The 27347-nt window shown below is 59.4% G+C and overlaps 1 protein-coding gene across 3 annotated transcripts in view; it reads right to left on the bottom strand.

The window, feature by feature from the left end:
- NRXN2 (neurexin 2) overlaps positions 1 to 27347 on the bottom strand; it is a 99501-nt gene that overhangs the window by 11213 nt on the left and 60941 nt on the right. The window contains exons 1-6 of one of the 3 annotated variants that reach the window (XM_054511862.2): positions 26102 to 27050; positions 17964 to 18145; positions 12255 to 12426; positions 8018 to 8107; positions 4348 to 4673; positions 1986 to 2064 (exon numbers count right to left, since the gene is read on the bottom strand). In XM_054511862.2, the coding sequence (XP_054367837.1) occupies positions 1986 to 2064; positions 4348 to 4673; positions 8018 to 8107; positions 12255 to 12426; positions 17964 to 18145; positions 26102 to 26342 (1090 nt within the window). In that variant the 5' untranslated portion in view covers positions 26343 to 27050. Of the gene's footprint in view, positions 1 to 1985; positions 2065 to 4347; positions 4674 to 8017; positions 8108 to 12254; positions 12427 to 17963; positions 18146 to 26101; positions 27051 to 27347 lie in introns of those variants that run through there. The other 2 variants (XM_064576231.1, XM_064576230.1) reach the window with 2 other exon arrangements.

Raw genomic sequence — 27347 nt, 5'->3', positions numbered from 1 at the left:
ACAGCTGGGAAGCTAGAACCTTAGTAGAGAGCGTGTGGCCCTGGTATGGCCCAGGATGTGCTGCAGGTCCCTGCACAGTGGCTGTCTGGCACAATACTCTTCTCCGTGGGGTCCAAGGAAAGCAGACCCCTCCTCTCACCCCACAGCACCCCCCCAGAGTGAGCACATGTGTGCCAACACATGGGATGGGGCCAAGTGCCCTTCTCTCAGGACCCGCCAGCCCTATGTCCCCAGAGTCCTACCCCAGGGCTCTCATGGGGCCATTCATCATGGCCACTTTCGGCAGGCCCAGGCTCAAGGCACTGCTTCCACCTCCAGGAAAGCCCAGTCCTGCCGAGTCAGAGGGGTGAAGCAGAGTCGAGGAGGGGAGCGCCATATTGAAGCTGCCAGATGTCCAGAACCTCCCAGAGCAATGGCAGAGCGTGACGGTGCATCCCTGAGCTGAAATGGCCTAGTGAGATGGAGCCAGATGGCCCCCCAGCAGAGGGGCCTCCCCACAGTGGAGGGTGTCTGTTCCAGAAAGCACCAGCTCTTAGCTGTGGATGAGGAGGCCTTTCCAACCCAACAGCCTACAGCTCCTCCAAGTGCCTCAGGGCCCAGGACCACCAAACAGCCCTCTTCAGCTCTGGCCTACAGTGTCGGGGGGCTGGGCCCCAGAACTGCCTCTGCCTTTGGTCTCTGGAACCTGAGCCTCTGGCCCAAGGCTCCATGGTTTTTCTTGCTCTCCCCACACTCCTTCCATGGTTGCAGCCTAGCCTCAGCTTGAGCATCTCCTCTGAGACTGGCAGACCCCCCCCATACCCCCACCCCAGGCCAGATTCACAAGATATGCCCCAGTCATGCCTGCCACCTCACCTGACTGATCACCTCCCCCAAACCTACAGGCATCCGCCCCAACCTCCAGCCTTCCAGTAGCAACAGCCCAGGTGACATGCACTGCAAGGTAACCAGGAGAAGTCTCTGGAAACCCAAGCCAGGGATGAGGCTCCCACAGGCTCACCCAGGCCCACCACCAAGTCCCATGGTCCCTCGCTGAGAAATCTGGCCATATTCAGTCCTTCCTCCCTTCCCACTGCCAGCTGTAAGCACCAGGACCTCAGCTCCTCAGGCCCTCCCTCCCCCTGGCTCCTCTCAGCCACCCCAACCTGCTCAGGTGAGCAGCCCTTGCACCCACTGCACCACTCCACACCCCACACTTCTCAGTTGGCACTCAAGGCCCACCCTTCCTTTGCCAGTCGGGTCTCTCTCTGGGGCTGCACCCTTCTCTCCAACTGAAAGGATCCAGCAGAGGCCTGGAATGCCACCCCCAGGAAGCCTTCCCTCCCAGCCCTGCTCTCCTTCAATGGCAGGTGCTCCACTAGAAATCTAGACCAGACCTCAGGTCCCAGTCTCCCCAAGGGACCACACCTCCCAGCCACGCACTGCCTGGCACAGAGCTGCCGTGTGGTAGAACTGCCCCAGCTTGGCCTGGCAGCCCTGGCAGAGTGTCTGGCCACCTCCCTGAGACCGGGAATGAGCAGAGATCTCCTCTACTGCTGACCCGGGGAAAATCAGGCCTCAGGGACTGATGGGAGTTGCAGTTCTGGACCCAAAAGCTGATGGGATTTGTAGTTCCTAAGCTTGTGATCTCCCACCTACCCCCCCCCCACACCCAATAAAGACTCATGGGAGCTGCAGTTACTCATCTCACTAGGGAAAAGTCTCCCTCTTTCCTTCCCAGCATTCCTTGGCCCTGAACCCCAGGATCCCAAGCTAAGGACCTCACTACCTCGGAGGGCTGGGGCACCGAAGGGCCAGAAACTGCCTTGCCAGAGGGACAATTTGAGGGACCTGGAGGGGAATGGCAGGAAGGCAGAGGAAGCTATCGGGGAAAGGTAAGACCTGGCAGCAGGCCCCTTGGGCTCGGGCCAGGTGGCAGGGACAGTCGCCCCCCTCCCATCAGCGTCACCTGGGCCCGGGGCAGGGGAGGGGGGAAAGGCACTCACCAGTACTGGGCTCACACTCTTCCAGGTCCTCATCATCACTTGGACACTCGGCAGAGGCCACCAAGAGGTCATCCGTGTTCTGTGGGTGAGAGGAGAGAGGGGAAGAGGGTCCAGTGGTGGGTCAGTAGGCCCCAAAGCCACCTCTTGAAGTGTGGCACCACACAGGAGATGGGTCCTGGTCACCATGGGACCAAGACACACCCTGGTCCATGCCCCAGTTCTCCCACTGCTGGCTGGGTGATCAAGAGCCTCCTGTTCCCTGCTGTGCAAAGACAGACTGGCCAGCCCCCACCCTGCAGGAATTCCCACAGCTCCCAGGGACCAGTGAGATGGCACATCCTGTGTCTTTTATTTCTAGGAAGCCGGGGAGACTGGACGCTGGCCCTGGGGGTGCAGGGCTGGAGCAAGGGGGCCCAGGGCATCGGGGAGATGAGGCATGGGGGCCTCTGGAGGCCAGCACAAACAGAGAAGGGAAGCAGGACCTGGGGTGGGGGGTGGCTCCTGGCTCCAACCTCACTATCCCACCACCCTCATCTCTCTCCCAACCCCCTTCCCAGAGCCCGGAACCAGGCTGCACACAATAATTAGGGCTGTGGTTGCCATGGCAACGGGAGTCGACTTTGTCAGCATTTTCTCTCCTCCTGATTGCAAAGAAAGAGAATCCCCAAGATGAGTGAATGTAAGGGGGCGGGGAGGGGAGCACGCTCAGGGTGTGTTAGGGAAGAGACCCAAGGAGGGAAACCCAGAGTCCAGGCAGGAATGGTGCCCAAGAGACTGCAGGGTGTGGGGAGAGGGCTCCTGAAGGCCAAAGGTGGGAGGAGTCTGGGGTGGGGAGGGGTGAAAGGGTCACATGGTGCCTCTTCTCCACTCCCGCACCCCCATCCCAACCCCTATCTTCGAAGACTGGTTTTCCTTGGGCGTCCTTGCCCCCCCAGCACCCCCCATCCTGTGGGGGCTTCTCCAGCACAGCTGTGACCCCGAAGGCCCCCGCCCCTCTCTTCCACCTGGATGGTCAGTCCATCGCCCTCCCACTGAGACTGGGGGGCCCTTCTTGCCTCTGGACACTGGGCATAGTCGGTGCCCAACCTTGGGGCTCCCTGCTCCCTGGGGCAAGGTCTGGCCTTCGGGGGCCCTAGCTTTTCTTGCCTGTGAAGGCAGAGGGGAAGGGGGTTCAGACTTCTTTCTCCCGCCTGCATGAGGGTGTCAGCCAGCGCCAGGCCACCTATAGCACAGACTGGCAGGGCTGAGGGGACTTATAGACAGTGAAGGCCGGTGGAGTTGGGGCCCACCCCCCAGGCTGCCCCCATACTTCTCCCTCACCCCAGCAGCACAGATTTCTCTCCAGACACAGAGGCTCAACAGCCATGGGTGATGAGGGACAGCAGTAGCTCGGGCAGGGGGGCTGGGGTGACTGAGTAAGGTCTACCACGCCAGGTGTGAGCCCTCCCTGGGCCACAATCATTGAAGGCCCAACCAGAAAACTCAGCCGGGCCCCGAGTTGCCTCCGTAAGTCACACATGCCCAATTGGCTTTTGGCACCTGGAGAGCCAGGCCTATCCTGCCCCGTGAGAGCCTCATTCCCCAGGTTCGACCCCCCTCCGTGTACAAGAGAAGATCAACTCAAATCACTTGGGCTTGACCTGATCCAGAGAGAGCACATGAGCAGGTGGGCAGGCAGTGCAGGGGGTAAAGCACCAGGGAACTGTCTGAACCAACACCCCCTCTGACCCCCAGGCATAGGGAACCCTGAGGCCTGCTGGGTGGGGGACACCTGCTCAAGGTCACGAGGAGAGGATGCGAGAAGGCAGTGGGCTTGGAGTCCCACTATGAGGACACTGGCAATCCAGGAGACACTGTTCCGGGCCTCAGCCAGCCTCCAGAGAGCGGCGGCCACCCCCAGCTGAGCCTCTGGCCCCTCCAGGGCTGTCCCCTGGCCAGGGCAATGCCATCCTGGTTGTACGCATCTCCCACTCACTGCCCACACCCCACAGGGCCTGGCCTCTGGTATGGGGCAGGCAGACGGGTCATTCTACCTTCACTCCAGTCCAGAGTGGACTCTTAGGCAGTCTTCCCTGGTCTAGCTAGAGTACCAAACCCCCCCTTACCACTGGGCCTGACCCCTAGAAACAGTAACCACCTTCCCACGTACAACATCCCTGGTCACCAGGGCAAAGGCCACTTCGTGAAGGGAGGCCTTTCCCACCTCACCTGAACCATCACCATGACAAGGATGAGAAGGAGCCTCCAGGACCCCACCAGGCCCCTCAGACCCTCCCCTGGGTGCCACAGATGTTACGTAGACATCAGCCCTGTCCCCCACCCGAGGCCTCGCTCCTCGTCCGTCAGCCCCAAGGGTCCTCACCTGGGTGGTGCTGTCCCTCAGCGTGGGGGAGCGGCCCCGGCGTGTGGTCGTAGTAGCCATGGTGGTGGTGGTCTCCATGATGGTGGTGGCCATGTCGGCCAGCAGGGTGGTGGCCGTGGTCTCCGCACTGAGCAGCACGGACGGCCCCTCCCCCACCAGGCGCAGGTGGCCCTCAGTCCGCACATTGGGGTCGCTCTCGGCGGCCAGCGCCAGCACCTTGAGCCCATTGTAGTAGAGGCCGGACACCTGGCCCTGGAAGGGGCGGCCCTGATCCCGGCCCCCGATCTTGATGGCAGCCTGGCTGTTGAAGATGGTCAGCTGGCGGCCTGGTGGGGAGGGGAGTTGGTGGAGGCGGCAGACAGAGGAGGGGCAGGCAGCGGGGAGAGATCAGAGAGGGATGGGGAGAACAGAGGGAAGCCAAGGGAAGGAAAGAGGATCGAGAGGGAAACCAGCAGTGGGGCAGGGGTAGGGGGTTGGAGAAACGAGGAAGGGGCAGACACCAAAGGGAAAGTCCTCGTCAGCCACAGCCCTCAGCGCAGCCAGGTGGGGACCCCAGAGGGGGAGGGTCCCCAAGGCACACATGGGCTGGGAAAGGGAGCCCAGCTCCCCCCTCTCCCCGCCATGCTCATGCCTCTGACCTTCCCATCCCCCTCTCCTCTCGTGCTCCAGGGGCATCGCTCCCCCCCTTCTTTCCCTTCCCTCAATTTGATCCCCATCTTCTCCCTCTGCTTCCCCAAACGTGCCACACCCGGTGTCCCCCCCAAGCCATGGAGCCCTCAGAAGCAGCAGACAGAGGAGACAAAGAGGCAGAGACAGAGAAGGGGACTGGCAGGCTCAGTGGTCAGCGCGTGTCAAAGCAGAGACGGAGGCGACACCGACGTGCCGGAGGTGAGGATGGTGCGCGGGAGGAGGGCTGGCGTGCGTGAGGGTGGGAGCAGCCACGCAGACCCCACTCTGCCCTGCCAGCCACCACCAAGCCCTCTGACCTCTGGCCAGGCTCCCCTCTCGCCTCCCCCTTCCAAGGCCCAGCTGCTGCCCCTGCCCAGGGGGGACCAGGCCCTGGAGAGCAGAGGCCTTCCTCCCCGCCAGGATGTGCAAGCACAGAGATGGAAAACGTTAAAGGGACCTTGCTTCGCTCGCTGACAGCCAAGAAAAAAACCCGCTCCAGCTCCAATCTCGCTCCCCACTCAGCAGTGACACCTGAGCATTCCCACCTGGGTGGGGTTCGGCTGTTCTTTTTGGTTTTAGTGGATCTGGGGGTCGGTTTAACCCTCTGAGTTTGTTGCTTTGGTTTGGTTTTTAGAAAAGATATTTATTATGTTTAAGTTTAGATTTAACTTTGGTTTTTGGTGTTGCTTATTTGGGGAGGAGGAGGGGCAGAGGAGCTACTCCATTGCCCCCCTGCTCCCCTGGACCTTCCCTGCGGGCGCTGGGGGATTTAAGACCTGGCTTAGCCCTCGTTAGCCTCTGGTTAGTGCCTCGTTAAAGATCTGGTTTAGAGTTAGGTGTCTGTACGCCCTGCCCCCAAAACCTGGGCTGAGGATAGTCCAACTTGTGAAACCCACACCCTCTTTGGAAACACAGGTTCCCTGGGCCACCCAACCATCTGACCATCCATGGCGGGGAATCTGCTCAGCCCTCCGCTCAGCCTCTCCCCGCCCCCCGCCCGTGCCCTCCCACTGCCCAGCTCCTTACTCTGCCCTGGAGCAGCGGCACCCTCTTCCAAATGGGGGAACTGGAGGCCACAAAAGCTGAGCACTAGTTAGTAGCAACTGGAATACCAGACCCAGAGAGGTGCCTGAGGACTACCGCGTCCAGAGATTACTCCCAGGCATAAGAATTAGGAGACAGTGAAGAGGAGAAGGCTCACATAGTGGTTGAACACGTTGGGGAAGCAAATGCTTCACAATTAAACGACAGGTTTCTTTCTCACAGGACTTCTCAGTGCCTTTATTAAACCAACGTCCACATGCATCTCCAAGAGGAAGAAACGGGATTCAGCATTTCCCAAGCTCATTTTACCACAATCTCTTTCTTGGGAAGCCTCTCATGGGACTTGCGCTTCACCGGACATGTTTTAGAACTGGAAATTGACTCATTCGATAAATATTTATTGAGCACCTACCACATGCCAGATGCTGACAGTAAAATAATCCCTCCAAGAGAGCCTTCTTAAATACTTTCCTGCTCTTTACTTCATCTCAGTCTCCCAGCAGCCCCCCACGAGACAGGCTGAGGGGGCTGAGGGGGCTGACCCCTCCTGAGAAAGGGGAAGTGAGCTCCTCCTTCCACACTCTGGCAAATACCAGAGCATTTTGCCCAATCTTTCACTTTCCAGAAGCGGAAGTAGAGGTCTAAAGAGAGGGTATGGCCCCGCAGCTAGGGAAGGACCACTGGGGTTCACCATCACCTGAATGCAAAGCCCCACCACCCCTCCCCCCACAAGGACCTGTCCAGCTCTGCCTACCTGGGGTCACAAGTTGTCCCAGCCTCAGCCCAAGCTGCTCCCTTGGCCTCTCTAATTCTGGGAGAGGGAGTTGGGTAATGGAGAGGAAGCTACACAGGTTAGCGAACTTGGCCCCTGCAGCCCCGCCCGCCATGAACTCCTCAAAGGGTTAAAGTTCGCCCCGCTGGAGAGAGCAACCCAGTGCGGCTGGGGGCTGTAGGTTTTAGCGATGTCTGTTACAGTCCCTTTAACTTTTTGTCCTGTTATGGATTTATCACATCTGGTTATCAATATGTTTAGTCCCCACTGGCTGTGTGGGGGGCTGGAGGTGACATTTGGGGGTTTTAGCTGGGGCAGGCCCCAGTGGACATTTAAAAGCACAGTTATCAGCTGGTTAGGTGGGGGTTTAACAGTGCTACTTCCCCCCTAGAGTTTAGCCTTAGAGGTACAGAGCTCGCCCCCTCTCCGAAGGGAATGGGATGGCTTTGCCCTTGGCCCCAACTTCCCTTGGTGACAAGTGGCCTTCTCCCTCACACCCAGCAGTGCCTCGCCACTCATCTAGCCTGTTCTGTCTTCCTCATCCGAGCAGCCAGCACAGAAAGCCCTGTGGGACGGCTGCCCCTGCTCCTACCTCCTAGTTTCTCCCTACCCCCGCTTCTGTTTACTTCCGAGAGGCCTTCCAGACCAATGTGGGCCCATTCCAGAGACAGTGTCCTACAGCCACTCCCTTGGGTGGGTGGGTGGGGGTCTTCCAGTAGGATGTGAGGCCCCCCTCCCCCACTTCCCTTTCCTCCTAGGATGACCCCAGTGAAGCCTTCCCACCCTCCTTTTGGATCCTAGGATCAGCACTTCCTGCTTCTCAGCGCTCTGTGGCCCTCTGGCCGGCCCTGCACCAAACCCTGCTCCCGATCTACACTCTAGCCTGCTTTACCAGGTTCGGGAGGCTCAGCTCGTGGATTATTCTAGCCCATCCCAGCTTTGAAAAGAGCCCAAGGACTCTCCTTCTTCTGAGCAAATCCCAGCCCTGTCCAAAACCACAACTCTACTTCTAAAGACACAGATGATTGACTCCGGAGAGGAAAGGGGGGGCATCCCAGGGGAATCATCAGGCCTCCGCTAAGGGGTGGGCGACAGGGAAGGCACGGTGGGGAAAGAGAGAGCTCTGCACCTTTAAGATAGTGTTTTTAAAGTTAATTAATTAATTAATTAATTCTGGTTAATTACCTTTGTCGAGCAGCCACTCATCTACTACTCGACCAAGCCGGTAGGGGATTCTCTGTCTAGCAATCGCCAGGCGCTCGTTATCAAAGTTTCCTTGGAAAAGTTTAGAAAGACAGTAGGTTTCTCAGGCGGCGAAGTCCAAAGGAGTTAGCAAAGTAATTACGCGTTTCTCAGGAGATTCAGAGTAAAGCAGCAACATCCACCGGAAAGGGGGGAAGGTCCACCCAAGGCGGGAGAAGAAGCGCTGGGTCCCTCGTCCTCCCGTCCCCTCCCTAGGCTCCCGTCCAGAGCCAGCCCCACCCGAGGGGCATGAGTGACCCAAACAAAAAGACAGGGACATAGAAGAAAAGGAAAGGGGACGGAAAAGAAAAGGCAGCTGGAAGGTCAAAGGTCAGAGGTTAAACAGGTTTATCTGTGTTCAAGCTGTTGTGCCCACCTTCCTTCCCCATCCCAGAGTGGGGCAGTGAGGGCAGGGAGGGGCATTTAGCAGGTTTAAGTTAGGGGGTGGGGGGCCTCAGTGGCCCAGCTGGTTACTGAGTTTAGAGGGTGGTTTAGAAGTGGGAGGGATGGGTTAAGTGGGGTTTATGCGGCATTTAGGGGGTGGCCCGGCACTCGCACTTAACAGTGACATTTAAACCACTTCTCCAGGCACTAAGTTCCCTTTCCCTTCCAAGCTCAGCTCCCCGAGGCGCGTTCTTTGCCAGTTCACCCCGCACCCCTACCCCACTGGCTTCCACCCCCATCCCTCCCTCCCCAAAGGGTCCACCGCCGCAGCCTTGCCACCCTGCCCGCCATCCCTACAGGTCACCGTGCCACCCCGCCACCCCACCCACCCCTCTGGCCTTCTCCACCTCTCCTGCAGCCATCTCTTCCACACCTCTAAGCCTGCCCTGGTTCCCTCCCCACAGGCCCCCCCCAAACCCCTCTGTCTGGCGGCTCTCTCCCCCCATCTCAGCCTCATTCCAAGACCCTCAGACTCGGTTCTACTCTGGTCCCCTTTTGTCTCTGCCCTGGGGACCCAGCCCAGCTCCTGACCCCCTGTCACTCACTAGCCTTTCTCCTTCAGGCTCCTCCCCCCAATCCCTAACCCCACCCCTTCTCCACCCTGCCTGTCCCTCTCTCCACTCACCATTGTCCAGGCCCTGGAGATGGGGAGCAAAGATTGTGGATGTGTGTGTGTCTGTATGAGAGAAACAGACTGTGGAAAGGGGTTTGTCAGTGTGCCTAGGAGTTCGGTGTGCTCCTCCCTGCACCCACAGGCTGTGGATTATCCTAGTCTATAGCGGTGGAAATGGAAATGATTTCTTTTGGGGGAATCTGGCCACTTTTCCCATTGAAACCACATACAGTGTTCAATAACGTGTTGGCGGGGGTCGGGGGGGGCGGCTTTCCTGCTCCTCTCACACTGCACGGCTGTGCGTGCCCCCAGTGAGGCCTGGGCCCGGGCCTGCCGTGGACATCTCCCGTGAACAAGCACATGACATGTCCGTGTGTGTGCATGGCTGCTGCCTCCCTAGATGCTTCTGACACAAGACCTTGCCTTCCCTACGGATTTAGGTCACTAGTGTTTCAGTAAAAATGGGTTGTTCACTCGTTTAGTCACTCAACAAACATTTCTTGAGTGCCTGCTCCATTCCTCGTGCTGGGTATTGGAGATGCAAAGACGAAGGCTTGGCCGTTACTTGCAGAGTGCCCCAGCCAAGCAGGGGAGACTGGCAAGTGACCAGCAGTGTTCTTTGTTCTGCTAGAGGTGGCACAGGGCATCCCAGCCTGGGGGTGGGAGTGAGAGGGACCAAAGAAGACACTGGAGGAGAGGTGAAGGGGCCAGAAGGGAGTCAGGCACAGAGCCAGAGACTCAGGAGGGCAGGAGGCTCTTAGGGACCTCCTGTGTGTGTCTCTGTAGCTGTCCCTGTGTGTGTCCCAAGAGGAAGGGAAGAATGTACATCTGCCTCATTGGGGCACATAACAGTTCTAACCAAAGTTCTGTTTGTTGAGCACTTCCTCTATGCCATGCCTTTCTAGTGCTTTCTTGGGTTATTACTATGAGGTGCCTATTATCTCTATCTTTCAGAGGTGGAGACAGATTCACAGAGGCTGGATGACTCGCCCAAGGCCACATGACTTGTCAGTAGGAGGTCCAGGATTAAAAGGACTCGGAGTCTAAGAGCTGAGTCTCTGTGCTCCCGAAAAGTCTGGAGGCCCAGGCTCTGCGCCGGTGCCGCCTGCCAACCCAGCCCACCAGTGTGGCTCAGGATGACATTTGGCTTTTGTCGACCATCTGCCCTCACACTGCACACAGGCAGGCACCAGGTTACCCTGGTTTGCAAGTGAGGGGACACCCAGCAGTCTTCCCCACCCTCCGCCAGGGGTCCCTGATCAGAAGAGAGCATGCATGAACCCTCCAACCTGGCCTCTGGCCTGCTGGGCCCCAAGGGAAGAAGCTCTGGACCCGAGTCATGGCTTGATGTGGTGAAGCCTTCACGTCCTCCCAGTAGAACCCTGTTCAGCCCAGGCTGGAGTCCTCACTGTTACCAAAGTTGCCCTCACGTGTGTGTGGCTGAGAGAGAAGACTGATGGCCGTAGGGTAATCACACCTGCACAGCCTAGCCTGTGCACCTGCAAGACTTCACACAGGAGTGTTTGTGTGCCTCAGCGACCCCACACATGCCCAGAACCTGGGTGTAGGCTGGCGTCCCTCGGCAGGGCTCGTGTTGCTCCTATGTCGGTCTGACCTCACAAATCTTTGCAGTCATCCATGTGTCTGTGGCTGGCCTGTATGTCCGTTAGCCTCTGTATTTCTTGGGAGGGGGGGGATGTGGTTCTCTTTAGCTCCAGAGAGGGTTGAGCACAAGCCTGCACGATGGGGAGCTGGGTAAGTGGGCCCATGAGGGGTTTGTACACCTGCACCTTTCCCTGTCCTTCTGCCCACACCCTTCTCAGCCAGCGTGGGGCAGCCTGTCTGCCCCCGCCTTGGCTGTAACTTCTGCCTCAGAGAGGGACTGAGGCTGCAGATGCTCTCCCTTCTCCTCAGTCGCCCCCATGTGTGACTGTGAGGGGTCGCTCAGCCAGATCATACCTCCGCAAGTCTGCATTTCTGCAGTTCTCCCCTGCAGTGGCTCCCTTCCCCTCCCCCTCGGTCTCCCGCACTGGGCTCTCCTCCTCTCCTTCCCAAGGCTCTGTCCACCTCTTCTCCCACTGGCTGGGTCCGTGCCACAGCATCTCCATATATCTCTCTGCATCACTCCGGGGCTGCCTCCATCTCTGCTCCTGTCCCAGTGACTGTTCCCATATCTCTCCATCGCCCCTCCCCTGGCTCCCCCGCACTCTGAGGCTCTTCCTCTGCCTCCTCATCTCTCCTATGTCCTCACCCCCTCCCTCCCCTTGCTCCTCAGACCTTGGTTTGTCCTGGGCCACCACAGCCATCACACTGTGTGACGCTGTCGAACGGGGTCCGTTTGCATCCCCGTGCTCCCCCCTCCTAGACTGCGAGCTCCCTGCAAGCAGAGGCTGTGTCCTGCTCCCCTGTGTCGCCCGAGCCTGACACCCGGGAGGCTCCCTGTAAAGCTCTGTGGAATGTGCTTGCACCCTTGTCACTTGGCGTTCTCTCCCTTTCACCATGTCCTTTATTCCCTGAGACACTGGGGTTCCTTTTCTCTGAGCCTCTGTGGTCACTTCTCTTCCTTTATCTAGATCTCCTGATATGGATCTGATTTGCTCTTTGTAAAGACTTTGGTTCATTCCTTGGTTCTGTCCTTGGGATCAGGCCTGCCTCCTCGCAGAGATATATTTTGGGTTACTGATGGATCTCTCTTTGGTTTCTGCATCTGCCTCCTCATTTCTGCCTGTCCCTCAATTCTAAACCCATCCTTTGCTCAGTCGTGTCAGACTCTCCTTACTTCTACCCCTCTTCCTCTTCTCTTCTCCCCCACCCCCACCTGGACCCTGGCCTTGCAGCCTTCCCAGCTCAGCTCCGCCCTCTCCCTCCTAGCCCACAGACTCCCACCACCGAGGTCTAGCTCCGTCTTGCGAATCCCTTGCGAATCCCGAGGCTTCTCTTTAGCCACGCCCCCATCCGGGTCCCCACTAGCCTTGCCTTTCCCGTGGCCTCACCCCAGCCCCAGCACGGCCAGAAACCTCTCCGCTTAGTCCCGCCCCCGGTGCAGGCAGCGATCCTATCAGAGGCCGTCTTGCCCGCCCCGCCCCGCCCACAGCACCTCCTCCGCGCACCGGCACCGCCTACCTGCCGGGTACCGCTCATTGACGGGCCAGCTGTCCACCTGCAGGGTGGCGTTGCCGCCACTTCGAGTGAAGCGCACCACGTGGTATTTGCCGTCGCTCACGATGGCGTTGGGCTCATCGATGGTAATGTCGTCCGTGCCCACATTAAAGATCACCCCCACGGTGCCCTGGTCCTGGGGACAAGGAGGTAGAGGTCAGCAACCGGGAGGGAATAACAGTTCATTCTTTCTAGAACTCCACCTGTGACCACCACTGGCCCAGATCTGTGGCACTTCACAGCTTTAAAACGCACATCTCCCCGTCATGCCTTTGCTGACCCTCTCACCTGCCCAAAGAGGTGGGCAGGCTTGCCTCTCTTCCACATGCAGGCATGGGAGGGACCTGAGATTCAGAGAGGTTGGGACCACGGTGGGGTGCAGAGCCTGGACCGGAAGCACTTCGACTAACCACACCTGCCTCTTGCCTTTTGGTTCGTTCAAAATATTCACAAATGTTTACAGGGCACCCATTCTGTGCCAGGGCCACTGAGCCCAGGCCCCAGACATGGTGGCTAGGACCAAGCTGGGGGCCAATGGAAGCTCAGAGGGTGGAGGATTCCCTAGGGCACGACCAACACTTTCCTCCATGCCGGAGGAAAGACTGGCCTCCCTGCTCCCTACCACCCACAGCCTCGAGCCTCCCCTTCCCTGCACGCTCAGCACTGAACAGGTCCCCCGGGGCCCCTGCACTAGGGCATCAACATGCTTCTGCTGGCAGCTCATCAGGCCCCATGTTGGTCAGGCCTGAGTGTGAAATCATAGGAGCAGAGGCAGGGTCTGAACTGTGTATTTTGGGGGGTGATGAGTATGGAAAGAGATCAGGGAGACAAACCAAAGTAGACTTACTAAGGAAAGATGAGCGTGTGGGTATAAGGGGTAGACGATGGGGCTGGGAGCTGAGGAAGGACACAAGAAGAAAGTGAGAGACCCAGGCCTGGAGAAGGGGAGCAAAGAGTCAGTCTCAGCAACCTCTGGGACCTAGGGTCCCAGGCTCTGGACACGGCAGGGCCTGGGGAACCCTGCAAAGGATCCAGCCCCAGAAGAGTTCTGTTGATGGCACCAGCATGAGAGGAAGCACTTCACCAAACCCTAAAATGAGCCGGGCCCTCTCTTCTCTTCATCCCCACAGCAACCCTCTCAGGAAGCTGATGGCATTCCCAATTCACCAAGGAGAAAACTGAGGCTCAGGGAGGTTGAGCAACACCCCCAAATCCACATCACAGGAAAAGAACCCCAGATTTGAACCCCAGTTGGCCTGACTCCAAAGCCAGTGCGCTCTCCCTCCCACTGATCTAGGGAGACACTGACTCAAACTGCAGGGGGATGATCTGAGCAGCTACTAAGGCCAACCCACCTGAGAGACCAAAGACACCTACCTAAAGAAGCCAGGGGAAGGCCCAGGAGGCCCTGAACCTGAGCCCCCATTCCATTCCCATGCACTTGCTGGCAGCACTTGAGCTCAGCCTCCTGAGTCCCCCACAGCCCTCCTCCTGCACAGGACAGACACCCACACAGGCTCACTTAGGCCCCCCGAATCACACACAGTCATAGGACCCAGATCATCAGAGAATACACACACTCACAGGTCTTCCTGAAAGACTACCCCAGTCCAGTCTGGGCATGAGGGCCCATTCACCTGCCAACTCCTCATCCAACAGAGCCAAGCAGCTTGGTGGCACTGAGGATGGGATGCGGGGCTCACAGATGGGGCGGGGACTGGGGTTTTGCAGAGAGCTGGGCACAGGGTGGGCAGCTGTGGCTCACTTGGGAGATCCAGGCCTGATCCCTTCCCCCCTCGTGGGTCCAGTTCTCCCCCTCCTAGAACCTGGGAAAGCCCCCACCACACACACACACACACACACACAGTCATACACGCATGCAGCATCTCTCCTCAGGTGCAGTAAAGCAGGGAAACTGAGGCCGGGCTCGCCTAACAAAGAGTACTCACAAGCCCCACGCACCCACCACCCACAGACTGACAACATCCCAGGGAGACTGGATGATCACATGCTCCCCACACACATGAGGGAAACAGCCGATGCTCCTCAGTACTATTATTAGCGATAACATCGCCCAGAATAGCATCAGCCCCTTGGATGCCTCGGGGGCTTTCTCCCCGTGAGGCTCAGGCCAGGCGGTGATGGTGGTCAAGGAGCAGAGGCCGCCTGGGAGCTGGGGTGCCAGGGAGGCCTGCCGGGGTGACTGGAAGGCAGGACACCTGGGTTTTCTAGGAGGCAGCCGAGCTCGGAGCCATACGCTCCGGGGGAGAGGCAGCTCCCAGAGCTGCTCCCGGCGTGAAGTCAGTTGTCACTTCTGTTAAAGTCATTAATTCCTAATTCCCCAATTACCTCATTAGGCGGCAGTGGGGAGAACGCGGCCGCTCCTACAGCAAATAATTATGGGAGTCAAAATTAATTTGGCAAAGTGGAGCGACGCTTTATTAGAAACGTCAAATTGCTTTTCTCTTATTTTGCTGCCGCCTCCCCACTCTCTGAGAGCTGCTAGTGACTCGGCAGCAGGAGCTGGTGTGTTCCCAGGAGAGGAGGGGCTTGGGCGCTGCCCCCCAGGGGCTTCAGCCCTGCCGGCCGGCCTGGCGCTCCCACCCTTCCTCTGGGGCCCCGGCCCTCACCTGGCGCCCCACCCCTGCCCTCTGCAGCACCAGGCCTCATCCCTCCATAACCCTGAGCCAGGTGAGGCCTGGGGCACGCAGGGAGAGAAGAGGGGGTCCCTTCTCCCTGCACCCCGAGCCCCTACACTGTCTCTTCAGCACTGAGGAGCCCTGTCTCCTGACCCCACAGGCACAAAGACCCGCAGGAGTGTTCAACGAGGCAGATGCAGAGCACCGGCAGATCTGGAATCCCAGACGCTCGGGGTGGGGCTGATACTGAGCGCTTCCTGCAGGCCGGGCCGTGTCCCGAGGGCTTGACACACACAGTCTCACTGGAACCTCACAGACTCCCTTTGTCCTTTTACCGTCCAATGAGGACACTGAGGCTCGTGGGGTGAGTGCACGAGGCCAGAGCAAGGAAGTGACAGCTGAGACTCAAACCCAGGCCGTCAGCTCCGAAGCCATGGCTGAACTCTCGCAAGTGTGCGGAGACAGAGCACAGCCCTCACTCCCAGACAGGGCCACGGGGACACAGCCACACCCGCCACAGGGCCAGGAGACTGGAGTAACAGCACATACCACTCCGCCAGGGAAGGCCCACAGGGAGAGGCACACGCGATCAGAGGCCGCGAGCCTCTCCCCCACGGTCCCTCGAGGTCCCACTGTCACTCCTGACACCATCAGTAAGCACCCAGCCCCACACGCCACACACACTCATGTGTGCCATCCACAGCCACGGTCTCTCACCTCCAGCCGGAGACACTGTCCCGCTCACACAGGCACGAACCTTCCAGGCCTTCTCCCCCAGCGACTCGCCCCTCCGCACCCCTTTCCTACACGCTTCTCTGCCTGGCCTCCTCCGTCCAGCACCCAGCAGCTGCCGCTCCCACTCCAGCTCCACTCCGCCCACGGGACATCTCACACCTCCTGCCTTTGCTCCCTGGTGTTGGGGGAGGTGTGTGCAGCCGGGGGACCCTGAAAAGCTGATGTGCACAGAGGGGCCAGTTGCCATGGTCCAGTCAGATGGGGAGAGGCCAGAGCTCAAACATGCTTCCTTGGTCCCCCTAAAGCCCGGGGCCCCCTCACCCAGATCTTTCCAGCACAGAGAGCCTGGCCACCTTGCTCGACCCCCCGGCTCAGGGGGTCCTGGCCATGGTCAGCACGTGGGATGTGGGCAGCAGGGGACTTACAGGTGGAAGTGGCAGAGTGAGGTCAGAGGCCCAGGGGTTAAGACCATGAGAAGGGGACAGGGGAGAGGCTAAGTGCAGAAATGAAACAGAGCAAGGCCTGAGGCCACTGGGAAGAGTGTGGGGTAGGACTAGAGATGGGGAAAGGGTCAAGGAAGGAAAGGGGCTACCTGAAGACCAGAGTTAAGATGAAAACTGAGAGGAGCCGTGAATATGGTGGGGGGGGTGGTCAGGGCATGGTATGACAGGGGGTTATGGCAGGTAGGGCATATGGTGGGCAGGGGGGTATGATGGGTAGGGCATATGGTGGGTAGAGGGGTATGGTGGGCAGGGGGTATGGCAAGAATGGCGGGTATGCAGGTAGGGTGGGTAGGACATATGGCGAATGGGGGTGTATGGTGGGTAAGGGGTATGGTGGGTAGACGGTATGGTGGGCAGGGGGGTATGAATGGTGGGTATGGCAGGTAGGGCGGGTGGGGGTGTATGGTGGGGAGGGGGTATGGCGGGTAGGGTGTAAAGTGGATAGGGGTTATGGTGGGTAGAGGGGCATGGCGGGCAGGGGGGAATGGCAAGAACAGTGGGTATGGCAGATAGGGTGAGGAGGGCATATGGTGAGTAGGGGGGTATCACGGGTAGTGGGTATGTTGGGTAGGGGGTATAGAGGGTAGGGGTATGGTGGGTAGGGGGTATGGCGGGTAGGGGTTTATGGCAGGTGGGGAGTATGGCGGGTAGGGGGTATGGCAGGTAGGGGTTTATGGCAGATGGGGGGTATGGCAGGTAGGGGGGTATGGCAGGTAGGGGGTATGGCGGGAGGGGTTTATGGCAGGTAAGGGGGTATGGTGGGTGGGGGGTATGCTGGGCAGGGGGATATGCAATAACGGTGGATATGGCAGGTAGCGTGGAAGGGGGTTATGAAGTGTAGGGGGCCAGGGGTAGGGCGGGTAGGGCAGATAGGGGCAGGTCTGGCAGGAGGCCCAGAGGGAGGCACTAGAAAGTGGCAGAGGTTGAGGCGGGGAGATGGGCAAAAAAGGGCGGAGCCAAGTGGGCCAGGAGGTCCAGGTGGGGATGTGGAGCTGGGCCAAGAGGTTAGAGAGGAGGGAGCTTGGCAGAGAGGGTACAGGGGAGGCAGGGTAAAGGGGCTGCTGGGAGGGCAAAGGTCATGGGAGCGGAGGTTAAGGGCAGAGCATAGGCAGCCGCAGATCTACAAGCAAGGTGCGGAGCAGGCACGGACTGCACTGGGGCCAGGAGATGTGAAGAAGCAGAGCGAGATAGGGACGTCCGGGTGGCTCAGTTGTTAAGCATCTGCCTTCTGCTCAGGTCATGGTCCCAGGGTCCTGGGATCGAGCCTCGCATCGGGTTCCCTGCTCAGCAGGAAGCCTGCTTCTCCCTCTCCCACTCCCCCTGCTTGTGTTCCCTCTCTCACTGCCTCTCTCTGTCAAATAAATAAAATCTTAAAAAAAAAAAAAAAGTAAAAAAAAAAGAAGCAGAGCGAGAATCCAGGCAGGACACAGCGGGCTGCCCTGGGTGGTCTAGCAGTGAGCAGGCCAGTCACCATGTGGGGATGCTTCATGGGCTGCAAGAAGGCCCAGAAGGCTCAAGGAGGCCCTGTGTTCAGGAAGGTCAGAAGACACAGATGGAGTCAGGGAGTGGGGAGTGGAAAGCTTCCAATCAGCTAGGGTGGCTCCGGGAATGCATGACAGGAAGGGAGTGGGCCTCAGAGGCAGAGCCACACAGAGGGACCTCCAGGAATTGGGGAACACATGAGGGAAGATTCGAGGTGCTGATCCCATGGCAATGAGGAGACTGAGTAGATCTGGGGTAGGAAGACCAGGGGTGGCGGGGCGGTGGGGGCAAGGGCCAGGGCCCTAGATCCTTACGATGTGCAGCTGTAAGTAGTCTCCGAGGCCGGAGGCACTGTCCACCCGCACCAGTACGGCACTCCGCTGGTGCGTGCTGAAGCCCACGGCCAGGCGGTCCATCCTCGTGCTGGGCCGGTCATTGGGGGGCCACGTGTAGGTGATGAGCGCTCCCCCCTTCCCAAAGATGTATGTGGTCCCGGCTGCAAAGAGAAGGGAGAAAGGGACATGTGACTTCAGGTGAGCGAAATTGGCAGGTCCTAGGGACTGCAACCAGAGCACAGGGCCACCAGGCTTGGGCTGTGATGCCGACGGCAGCCGCCAGCCCTGCAGTCCTCGGGAACAGTTGGCGGGCGGGTGCCCGGTGAGAGCCCGTGCACGCGCAGAGACAGATGTAGCTGCCTCATCAAGAATTCTAGCTTTAATTACAGCAAAACAGAGAGGCAACAGAGAGAGTGACACTGAGAGAGAACCCAGAGAGAGGCTGCAAGGGAATCGAGAAGTGTACGGAGGACAGGTGGGCCCCGGGGGGCCTGGGCCCCACCAGCTCAACTTCTCTCAGCGCTGGCGGAGGTGACAGATTAGAGGTGTGGGCTTCCGTGGGGCCAAGCTGAGCAGGCACCAAGGCGAAAGGAGCCCCAGGCGATGGCGAGAGGCACAGGGGCTGTGTTCAGCTCTGACTCATAGCCCACAGCCTGGCACCCTTCCACCACCTGCCCCCACCCCCTCCCAAGCCCCTGGAAATCCTGGTCCCAGTTTGCCCAGGACTCCTTGCTTCCACTCCCAATTAGGGGGCTGCCTGGGTCCCAAAAGAGGGGGTGCCTGGAGCCTTACCCGGCAAAGAAGAGACAGGTATTGGGGCTGGGGGTGTGGTGGTATGGAATGGAGACTGACAGCCAGAAGAGGAAGGAGGCAGAGAGACAGATGGACAGAGAGGGACAGAGAGGGGTGTAGGTGAGAGAAAGTGGGAGAATGGGAGCCAGAGATGAAGGCTCCCTCTCCCTGCCCTCCCCCACCCCACCCTCCCTCCCCCTCTTAGTCTCCTCCATCCGGCTGCCTGCCGGGGGCGGGTGTGAGGTCCCTAACAATCTCAGCCCCAAAATAAACCCCATTAGTCGCCATGTTCCCTCCTGCGGCTGACTGGGCTCCCTGGGGGGGGGGGGGCAGACGGATGGCTGGGTGGGGGCTGGGGGCTGGTCACCCAGTTTCCGGGAAGGGAGACTTGTCTGGGAAGCCTTAGAGGACTAGTACTCTGGGGCCTTCAGAGAAGGAAGAGAACAATCTTGCATTTTTTAGGACATAAATGGAGCAGATGAGATTCATAAAATGCTTAATTAAATAATTAGCCACTAACAAGTCCTCTCAAAGCACTTCTTGAGGGGAGGGGGGTTCAGGGGAGGACTTATCCGGAGAGAGAAAGGCAGGTGGGGCCTGAGGGCAAAAGCCTGAAGTAGCCTGGGAGGAAAGGGGGGCCTCCAGGTAGGATGGGAAGCCCTGGGGTCAGGGAGCTAGGAGCCCGGGAGGCCAGGCCAGAGGAGGGCCTGAGGCCTGAGACACTTCAGAGGAGCGCAAACCCTCTCCATGTTTGCTCCATCAAGAGGACAGCCCAGGGCCCCTGGGTGGCTCAGATGGTTAAGCATCTGCCTTCGGCTTGGCTCATGATCCCGGGGTCCTGGGATCGAGCCCCACATCGGGCTCCTGGCTCAGCCGGGAGGCTGCTTCTCCCTCTCCCTCTGCCTCTCCCACTGCTCGTGCTCTCTCTCTCTCTGTATCTCTGTGTCTCAAATGAATAAATAAAATCTAAAAAAAAAAAAAAAAAAAAAGAGGGCAGCCCAGCTGGTAACACTAAGGCCCCTCAAGCACCTTGGGGCGTCTCTCACCTCAGGGACTAGAAGCCTCAGTGCAGTTTGGACCAGCAGGGATGAGAGGGCTCTACCCCAGGAAGCTCCCAGGCCCCTGAAGGAGACTAGACTCCGAGGGCCTTGGAGGGAGGCGCCATCTGCACCACCTGCAGGCCCAGGACAGAGCTGAGAAGGGAAGGCTGCTGCCTGGGTCCCAGAGAGGCAGTGAGGCCAGCAGGGCTTGGGGGTGGGGGGGTGGCAGGAGCTGTTCTCCAGAGCACTTGTCATCAATGCCCTCCATCTCCCCAGATCTGGCCAGAGAGGAGAGATGACCTTGGCCCCAGGGCAGGGCAAGGCAGGGCAGGCGGGTAAGAACCACCCTGATGCCTAATAACTGGCAGACAGAGGGAGCTTGGCTCTGCCCCCTGCCCCCTGCCCCCAGACCAGGTATCCTTTATACCTGGGGGCCCTGGAGGTCCCATGGTAAGGGCAGGACCCTCAGGATGGGGGCCCCAGGATTAGATAGGAGAGCTGGCTGGAGGTAGGGTACACAGTGAGCCACACCCCCACCCCAGGCGGGTCACTTGCCCGGAAGGGGCTGGGCCTGCAAGCCAGGAGCAGGGTAGGCCTCAGCCGGGAGCAGCCTTTCCACTCCCAACACTGCAGCACTCTGGAAAACCGGCTGTTTCCATGGCAACCATAATACCCAGGGTCCTCCCTTCCCCCTCCACTCACAAGCTGTAAGTCCCAATTTGGGGTGTGGGGAGGGCCGGGGGAACTGAGATTGCTGACCTTCCTCCACACAGCTCCCTTCCCAGCCTCCCTGACCAGAGGCCGCTGCCTCTTCACCTCATGGGCTTCAGGGCCCCCAGGTCAGATGCAGGAGGGGCTCATTGGGTTTCTTGGTCCCTCAGACCCGCCAAACCCCATGTCCGTGGGACCTGCTTCCAAACCTCCCAGGTCTAAGGGAAAGGAAGCCCTTCCTCCTCACTTCCTCACCCCAGGAACCCAGACAGCACATCGCCTTGGAGAGAACCCTGCCTGAGCCCAGAGAGGGCCTGAGGAGCAGGCAGGCTCCACTCCCCACAGGCACTGCGGCCTCCTGCCGGCACCCAAGCCCCAGGCCCCACAGCAGACCCGTCCCCAGGAAGGCACCCACAGACCCCACACCCACACCCAGGCGATGACACACCCAGCTGCACACAAAGACCCAGTGTGGAGAGGAGACACGAGGCAGCACGGCGGGGAGCACACAAAGACGGGCTCGGCAGGCAGCAAGGACAGGGGCTGGCTGGGCACAGGACAGGACGGCCACACGTCCCCGCCCCCGAGGCCAAAGGGCACCCCGCCCCGAGCCCTCCAGCCCCCGGGTTCCCGGTCCCCAGCCCAGGCCCTGCTCAGCCCAGCTTCCCCCGGGGTTTACTACCCAGCTGTTCTAACCCTGCAGCCAGTTTATTACACGGGGCAGCCCTGTTAAAGCCTAAGGGTGTTTATTACACTGTGGGGGAATCGGGTGAAGATACACGCGTCTTGCACCGACAAGGTTGAATGGCTTATTGGACTGGGGCAGCAGTAATTACCCTGGGGAGACATTTCTCCCTCCAGAAGGGGGGGTGGATGGCAGGCAGGAGGGTAGGGCCCTGAAGGTAACTCCCGCCTCTCCCCCCACCCCACCCCCTGCAAGCTGTCCTCCACGCCCCTGGCCACCAGACTCCCGGGGGCACGGAGACAAAGAGCCCAGGACACCACACGGCATCCAGAACCTCTGAAAGTTTCCAGAAAGGGCTCCGGGGTAGGGGCCTAAGCCAAGGCCCAGAATGTTACTCTAGGATGGCCCAGACCCACTGTCTTTGACCTCCCCATCTAGCTAGTGAGCTACATAGTGCCTAGCAGGGGGGAGGGGGGGGCATACAACCCTGAAGCCCAAGGCAAGAGAGCCTCTGGCCACACACAAGGTGCCACGGGCCCAGGTACCCACCACCAACGGCCCAGAACTGGCACCTTCTGTCCACACCCAACATCGTCTGGGCCTCCTGGACCCCAAAATTTCACTGATCCCAGTAAAACACTAAATGATCAAGAATCTTCCATAGAGTTCCCACACACCTGCATTCTAGAAAAACACAACAACCAGCCATTAATAATGGTTAGCTAACGCAGACCCAAACAATAAACTCATTTCTTGTAAAAAAAAAAAAAAACAAAACACCCACAAAGCAATGCCCCTGTGGTTAAAACTACACGTGCAGACCCTCCGCCTGCCGGCCTCCCTGCAGCATCAGAAGCCATGACAAAAACCTTCTGGTAGACCTAGAATCTGAGAAGCTAAAACTCCTGTACAATCCCGAAAAGCCATGGTCCTGGGTGCCCATAGCCCGTACCTGCTCTTTGTATATGGACCTCCACAACCCAGGGGCACCTCCACAGGTCCACATCCCTGGGCTCAGCTCTCTTGATAGAACGATATTCCTTCAATTCTTGTGTCCATTCTTGGCCATAACCACCCAGTCAGAAACCCAAGTTAACACACCCCCTTTCAGAATCAAGATCAATGCCAGCCCCCTTTAGAAGCAAGCTAGAGTGATGAATCCAGAACCCTGGAAGCTACTGACTCAGAACTGAGGCTGGAATTGACCCCACCCCCTCCCCCACCCACTTCAGGGAGTAGCAGAAATGAAGGTCGGAGGGGCTGAAAGGCTCTGAAACCAAAATCGGGGTCAAGGACCAGGAGAGTGTCACCCCCTCGAGGCATTTTTAGGAGCATGATGTACTGGTCCCCCCATGCCCAGACTGACATCTGGTGCAGGGGTGTCAATGGGTGTCTGGCAGGTCTGTAGGGATATTATGTAACAGGAGGGGTTGAGGAATGGAAGGTAAATGGAGGAAAGAGTGAAGAGAAGGAGGGAAGGAAGGCAAAGAGAAATACAGGGAGAAGCCAAGAGAAGGAACATGGAGAAGCGAGTGCAGAAGGAGAGGCTCCCTCACACTGGGGGATGCTAGGGAGATGTTGGGGCAGAGAGGAAGGATCTCCTCCCACCTAGAAAGCTCTCCCAAGCTGGCCTCTTCCTCTAGCCAAGCATGGGGTCCCAAGAGAAGCCTTCCCTTCACCTCTCCTCATGACTAAGGTCCACACAGGTGGGGGTCAGCCATAATAGATGGCCTCCTCCCTACTCTTCTAGCTGCCCTTTGACCCTCTTCCCTCCTCTCACCTGCCTGACCCTTTCTGCTCCTCCCTTCAGGCTCCTACCACCTTCCATCCCTGTCCTGCAGCACCCTCCTTTTCCCCTCTGCTGCCATGTGGCACTGGGCAGCCATTAGCCCTCTTGGGGCTGTTCTTCTCCTCTACACAGCAAGAGGATGGCCATCTCTGAGGCAACACCAACATTCCATACACACACACACATGCTCTCTCCTCCATTTTCTCTCCTGGTCTCCCAGCTCTTTGCATCCTGACTCCAGCTCCTTCACTGAGCCTCCCTGTGCCACTCAGCTCCAAGGAAGGCCCCTCCTTCCAATCTGCTCACCTCCCCTGAGCCAACTCCTCTCTCGATCCCTTCTTCTTTCACCTCTGGTCCTCTGGCCCTCCCCGCACACACTCTCCCCCAATATCCCTGTCTCCCCTTCTGTATCTCACCCCTCCTTGTCTCACCTCAGTGCCCAGAAAGACCATGTCCTATCTGGGCCCCTTTGGGAGCAACACTGGGCCTCTGGGGAGCCAGAGGAGCAATGAAGAGGAAGAAGGAAGGCACAGAGGGCCAGAGAGCTCATGGGGAGAAAAAGAGAGTCAAGAGTCGGAGAAGGTGCAGGCTGGGAAAGTGGAGGAAGAGAGAGATGAGAGAGAGTGCTGCATGGAGAGGACCCTAGCTGGGACAGGGACAGAGATGAGCAGAGGGACACTGCGCTGGGGAAGAGAGAAGAAAGCAATGGAGAGGGGGCTGGCAAGAGACCACTCTTGGGAAGTGTACAAAGACAGCATAGAGGCATGAAAAATGAGCTAAAGACGAAGTAGGGGAGCAGGGGAGAGTAGAAACGGGGTGAAAAGATTGGAAGGGACATGGGGCAAAGGTTGGGAAGCAAGGATGGACAGATGCGGAGCGGGACTGGGGAGGCAGAGGTGAGCGCAGACCCGGTAGGCCCTGAGAGGCATGGCTGGGAAGGGAGAAAGATATAAGTGTGGAAGATGAGGGAGGAACAAAAGTGGAGTAAAAAAAAATATGAGAGGTGATGGATGGGCAGAAATGGGAAGTGATGGAAGCACAGAAATGGGAGGCAACAAGGGTACAGAGTGAGAACTGGTGACAGTACAGTGATGAGAGCCCAGGAGAGTCAAGATAAAAGGTGATGGGACCTTGGAGATGTCAGGACACCATGGGAGTCAAGATGGGAGGTGATGGGGGTACAGGTCTAGGAAGTGAAGGAGGTACAGAGATGGGGGTGATGGGGGATAGGTCTAGGAGGCAAAGGAGGTATAGAGATGAGAGGTGATGGGGGCACAGGTCTAGGAGGTGAAGGAGGTACAGAGATGGGAGGTGATGGGGCACAGGTCTAGGAGGTGAAGGAGGTACAGAGATGGGAGGTGATGGGGGACAGGTCTAGGAGGTGAAGGAGGTACAGAGTTGGGAGGTGATGTGGGACAGGTCTAGGAGGCGAAGGAGGTACAGAGATGGGAGGTGATGGGGGACGGGTCTAGGAGGCGAAGGAGGTACAGAGATGGGAGGTGATGGGGGACGGGTCTAGGAGGCGAAGGAGGTACAGAGATGGGAGGTGATGGGGGACGGGTCTAGGAGGCGAAGGAGGTACAGAGATGGGAGGTGATGTAAGTGCAGAAGCAGGAAGTAAGAGAGGTACAGAGTTGGGGGGCCCTCTATGGAAATTGATGGCAGTATACAGGGAAGGGAAGTGATGAGTGGACTAAAATGGGAGGTGATGGGGCCTCTGGGATGGGAAGTGACAGGGGGTCTGAGGTGGAATGTGGAGGGACTGAGGTGGGAAGTGATGGGGTCTGGCATGGAAACGAGGTGAAATGGGAAGATGGCCGGATATGGAGGTGATGGATAGTGCACAGACAGAAGGTGTGGGGTGCAGTGATGGGAAGTGAGAGGCCACAAGACCAGGAAGGACAGAGATGGAAGGCGACAGGTTCAGAGTCAGAAATGGTATACAGAGAACCTTGGGGTTGAAGCTATGAAGCGATGAGGGACCTGAGACGGGAGGTGATGCAGGCCGGAAACAAGTGATAGAGGTTGGAAATGGAAGGTGATGAGGTCTGAGAAGGAAGATGAAGTAGGTTTTGAGATGGAAGGTTATGAGGGGCTGAGATAAGAGGTGACAGTGGGAAGTAAGAAAGGCCTGCCACAAGAGGCTATGGGGAGACTGGGCGGGGAGGTGATGGGGAGCCTGGAGTGGGGGTGATGGGGTGATAGGGAGGCTGGAATGGGGGTGAGGGAGAGACTGGGAGGAGAGGTGATGGGGAGATGGACTGGGAGATTACAGGGAGCCTGGGTTGGAAGGTGATGGAGAGCCCAGGATGGGGGAACGTAATCTCTAAGCAACTGGACTGCAGAGGTGAGAGATGCTGGGGGTCAGAGGTGGAGGTAGAGCAGAGAAGAAGGGGCATGCAAAGGAGAAAGGAAGCTGGGAGAGGGCTGGGACAGTGGAAGGAGCCGCCTGTTTGGGAGGTGATGGAAGGACAGTAGGGAGGACAGAAAGGATGGTTGCTGGAGGGACAGAGGTGAAAAAGACGGACATGGAGAGGTGAAAGAGGAAGAGCTGGCACATGTCAGAGGCAGAGATGACAGATGGGACAGAGGGGAGCACAGATGGGGGGACACAGATAAGAACCCAGGCACAGAGATGCTAGAGCAGCCATGGGAAGGTAGGGAGAGGTAGAGGTGGAGGTAAGGCGGCTGGAGAAATGGTAAGGGGCAGAGATGGAGGAGATGGTGAAGGAGAGAGACCGGGTAGGGGCGAACTGGACAGAGGATGAAAGGACAGAGACGGGGAGGGGACGGAGCGGAAACAGGAAGGTGATGACAAACCCCAGACGGGGAGAAGGAGGTGAAGGTGAGGCAAGAGATGAGTGATGGAGGCAGAGCTGAGGGCGAGGAGGAAGGGGCTGATGGAGAGGCGAGGGCGGGGCTAAGAAGATGGGAGCCGGAGCTGGCCGGTGAGGGAGCGCGGTCCCGCGAAGCAGAGGGCGCCGGGCCGGGCGCGCACAAGCCGGGGTGCGGCCCGCCGGGCCAGGGCCGCGCGCACGGGAGGCCCGGGGAGGGGGCGCGGGGTGGGGGGGCGGCGGCCGGCCACGGCAGCGCCACTTACCGTGCCCGCCGCGGGTGAGGAAGGGCATGCGGTTGATGGCGATGGGCACGGTGCCGTGCTTGCTGTGGAAGTGGTGGACGTGGTGGGTGGTGCTGAGGCTGGAGGAGACCCGGGCCCCCTCGGCCGCCCCCAGCAACAGCAGCAGCCCCAGCAGCAGCGGCGGCGGCGGCGGCGTCAGGGGCCCGGCCAGGGCGGGGGGGCGGCGCGGGCACCCCCCCGGCCCGCTCCCCCCGGGGGGCATTTCGGCCCGGGGGCGGCCGCCTCACAGCCCCATGGCCGGGGGCGGGGACGCGGGGCTGGGCAGCCCCGCGAAGCCCCCCTCCGGCGCCGAGCCCCGGGAGGGGGGGATGGGGGGGTGAAGAGAAGGAAAACCAGAGCCCAAGCCTCGGTCCGGAGCCAACGAAATCAACTGGATCCCGCCGGGGAATCCGAGGTCCGCCGAGCGGCAACGCCAAGGTCCCGGACGCCTGGGTCCATCCCGAGGAGCTAAGGGGCTGCCCGCATCCCGGCGGGGTCGGAGCGGCGCAGGAGGGCCGTCAGAAACCCGGGGGAGCGCCCGGGGGAGGGGGCATGGTGCCGGGTGGAGAGGCAGGGAGGCGCGGGGGCCAAGCAGGGATGGGAGAGCGGGGGAAATCCTGCGGAAAAACCGAGCCGAGGGGGAGGGGACTGGAGGGGAGAAGCGGGAGACCGACGGAGACTAGAGCCGGCCGCGACGCTGCTGCCTCTGCCGCCCGACGGAGGCCCGGGGAAAGGAGGGAGCGGCCGAGGGGGGGGGGGGAGGGCGGGAGAAGGGAGGAGGGAAGCAAATCCGGGTGAGGGGGGAATGAAGGCAGGAGAGGAGGGGAGAGGAGAGGAGGGGAGCGGGGCTGAGCAGAGGAAAGGCGCGAGCCTGCGAGATTCCGGCGGAGAGATGGAGGCAGCGGAGTGTTGCTGCAGAGGCTGAGGGCTGGAGGGGAGAGGGAGGGAGGGAGACAGGAAGGGAGGAAAGGAGAGGAGTGGAGAGGGGAGGGGAGGGGAGAGGGAGCGCGGGAGGAGGAGGGGGCAGGGCAGAGGGACCCGAGCGGCTCCCGATCTGCGGGCGGCGCTGGGCAGCTCCGCCGCACGGCACCTGGCTAGCCCGCTAGGCGCTCGCCTCTCCTCTGCGCGCGCCCCGCCCCGCCCCTCCCCCGCGCCCGGGCGCGCGCCACCCTCCCGCCCGCTCCAGAGAAGAGGCCCTGCTGAATAATTGAACAGGACTGAGGCTAGC

The sequence above is a fragment of the Mirounga angustirostris genome, unplaced genomic scaffold (assembly GCF_029215605.1).
Source record: "Mirounga angustirostris isolate CCGP_5_RB_7025 unplaced genomic scaffold, mMirAng1.0.hap1 SCAF_13, whole genome shotgun sequence".
Classification (NCBI taxonomy): Eukaryota; Metazoa; Chordata; class Mammalia; order Carnivora; family Phocidae; genus Mirounga; species Mirounga angustirostris.
The sequence above is the reverse complement of the archived record's forward strand: the minus strand, read 5'-3'. Positions and strand labels throughout refer to the sequence as shown.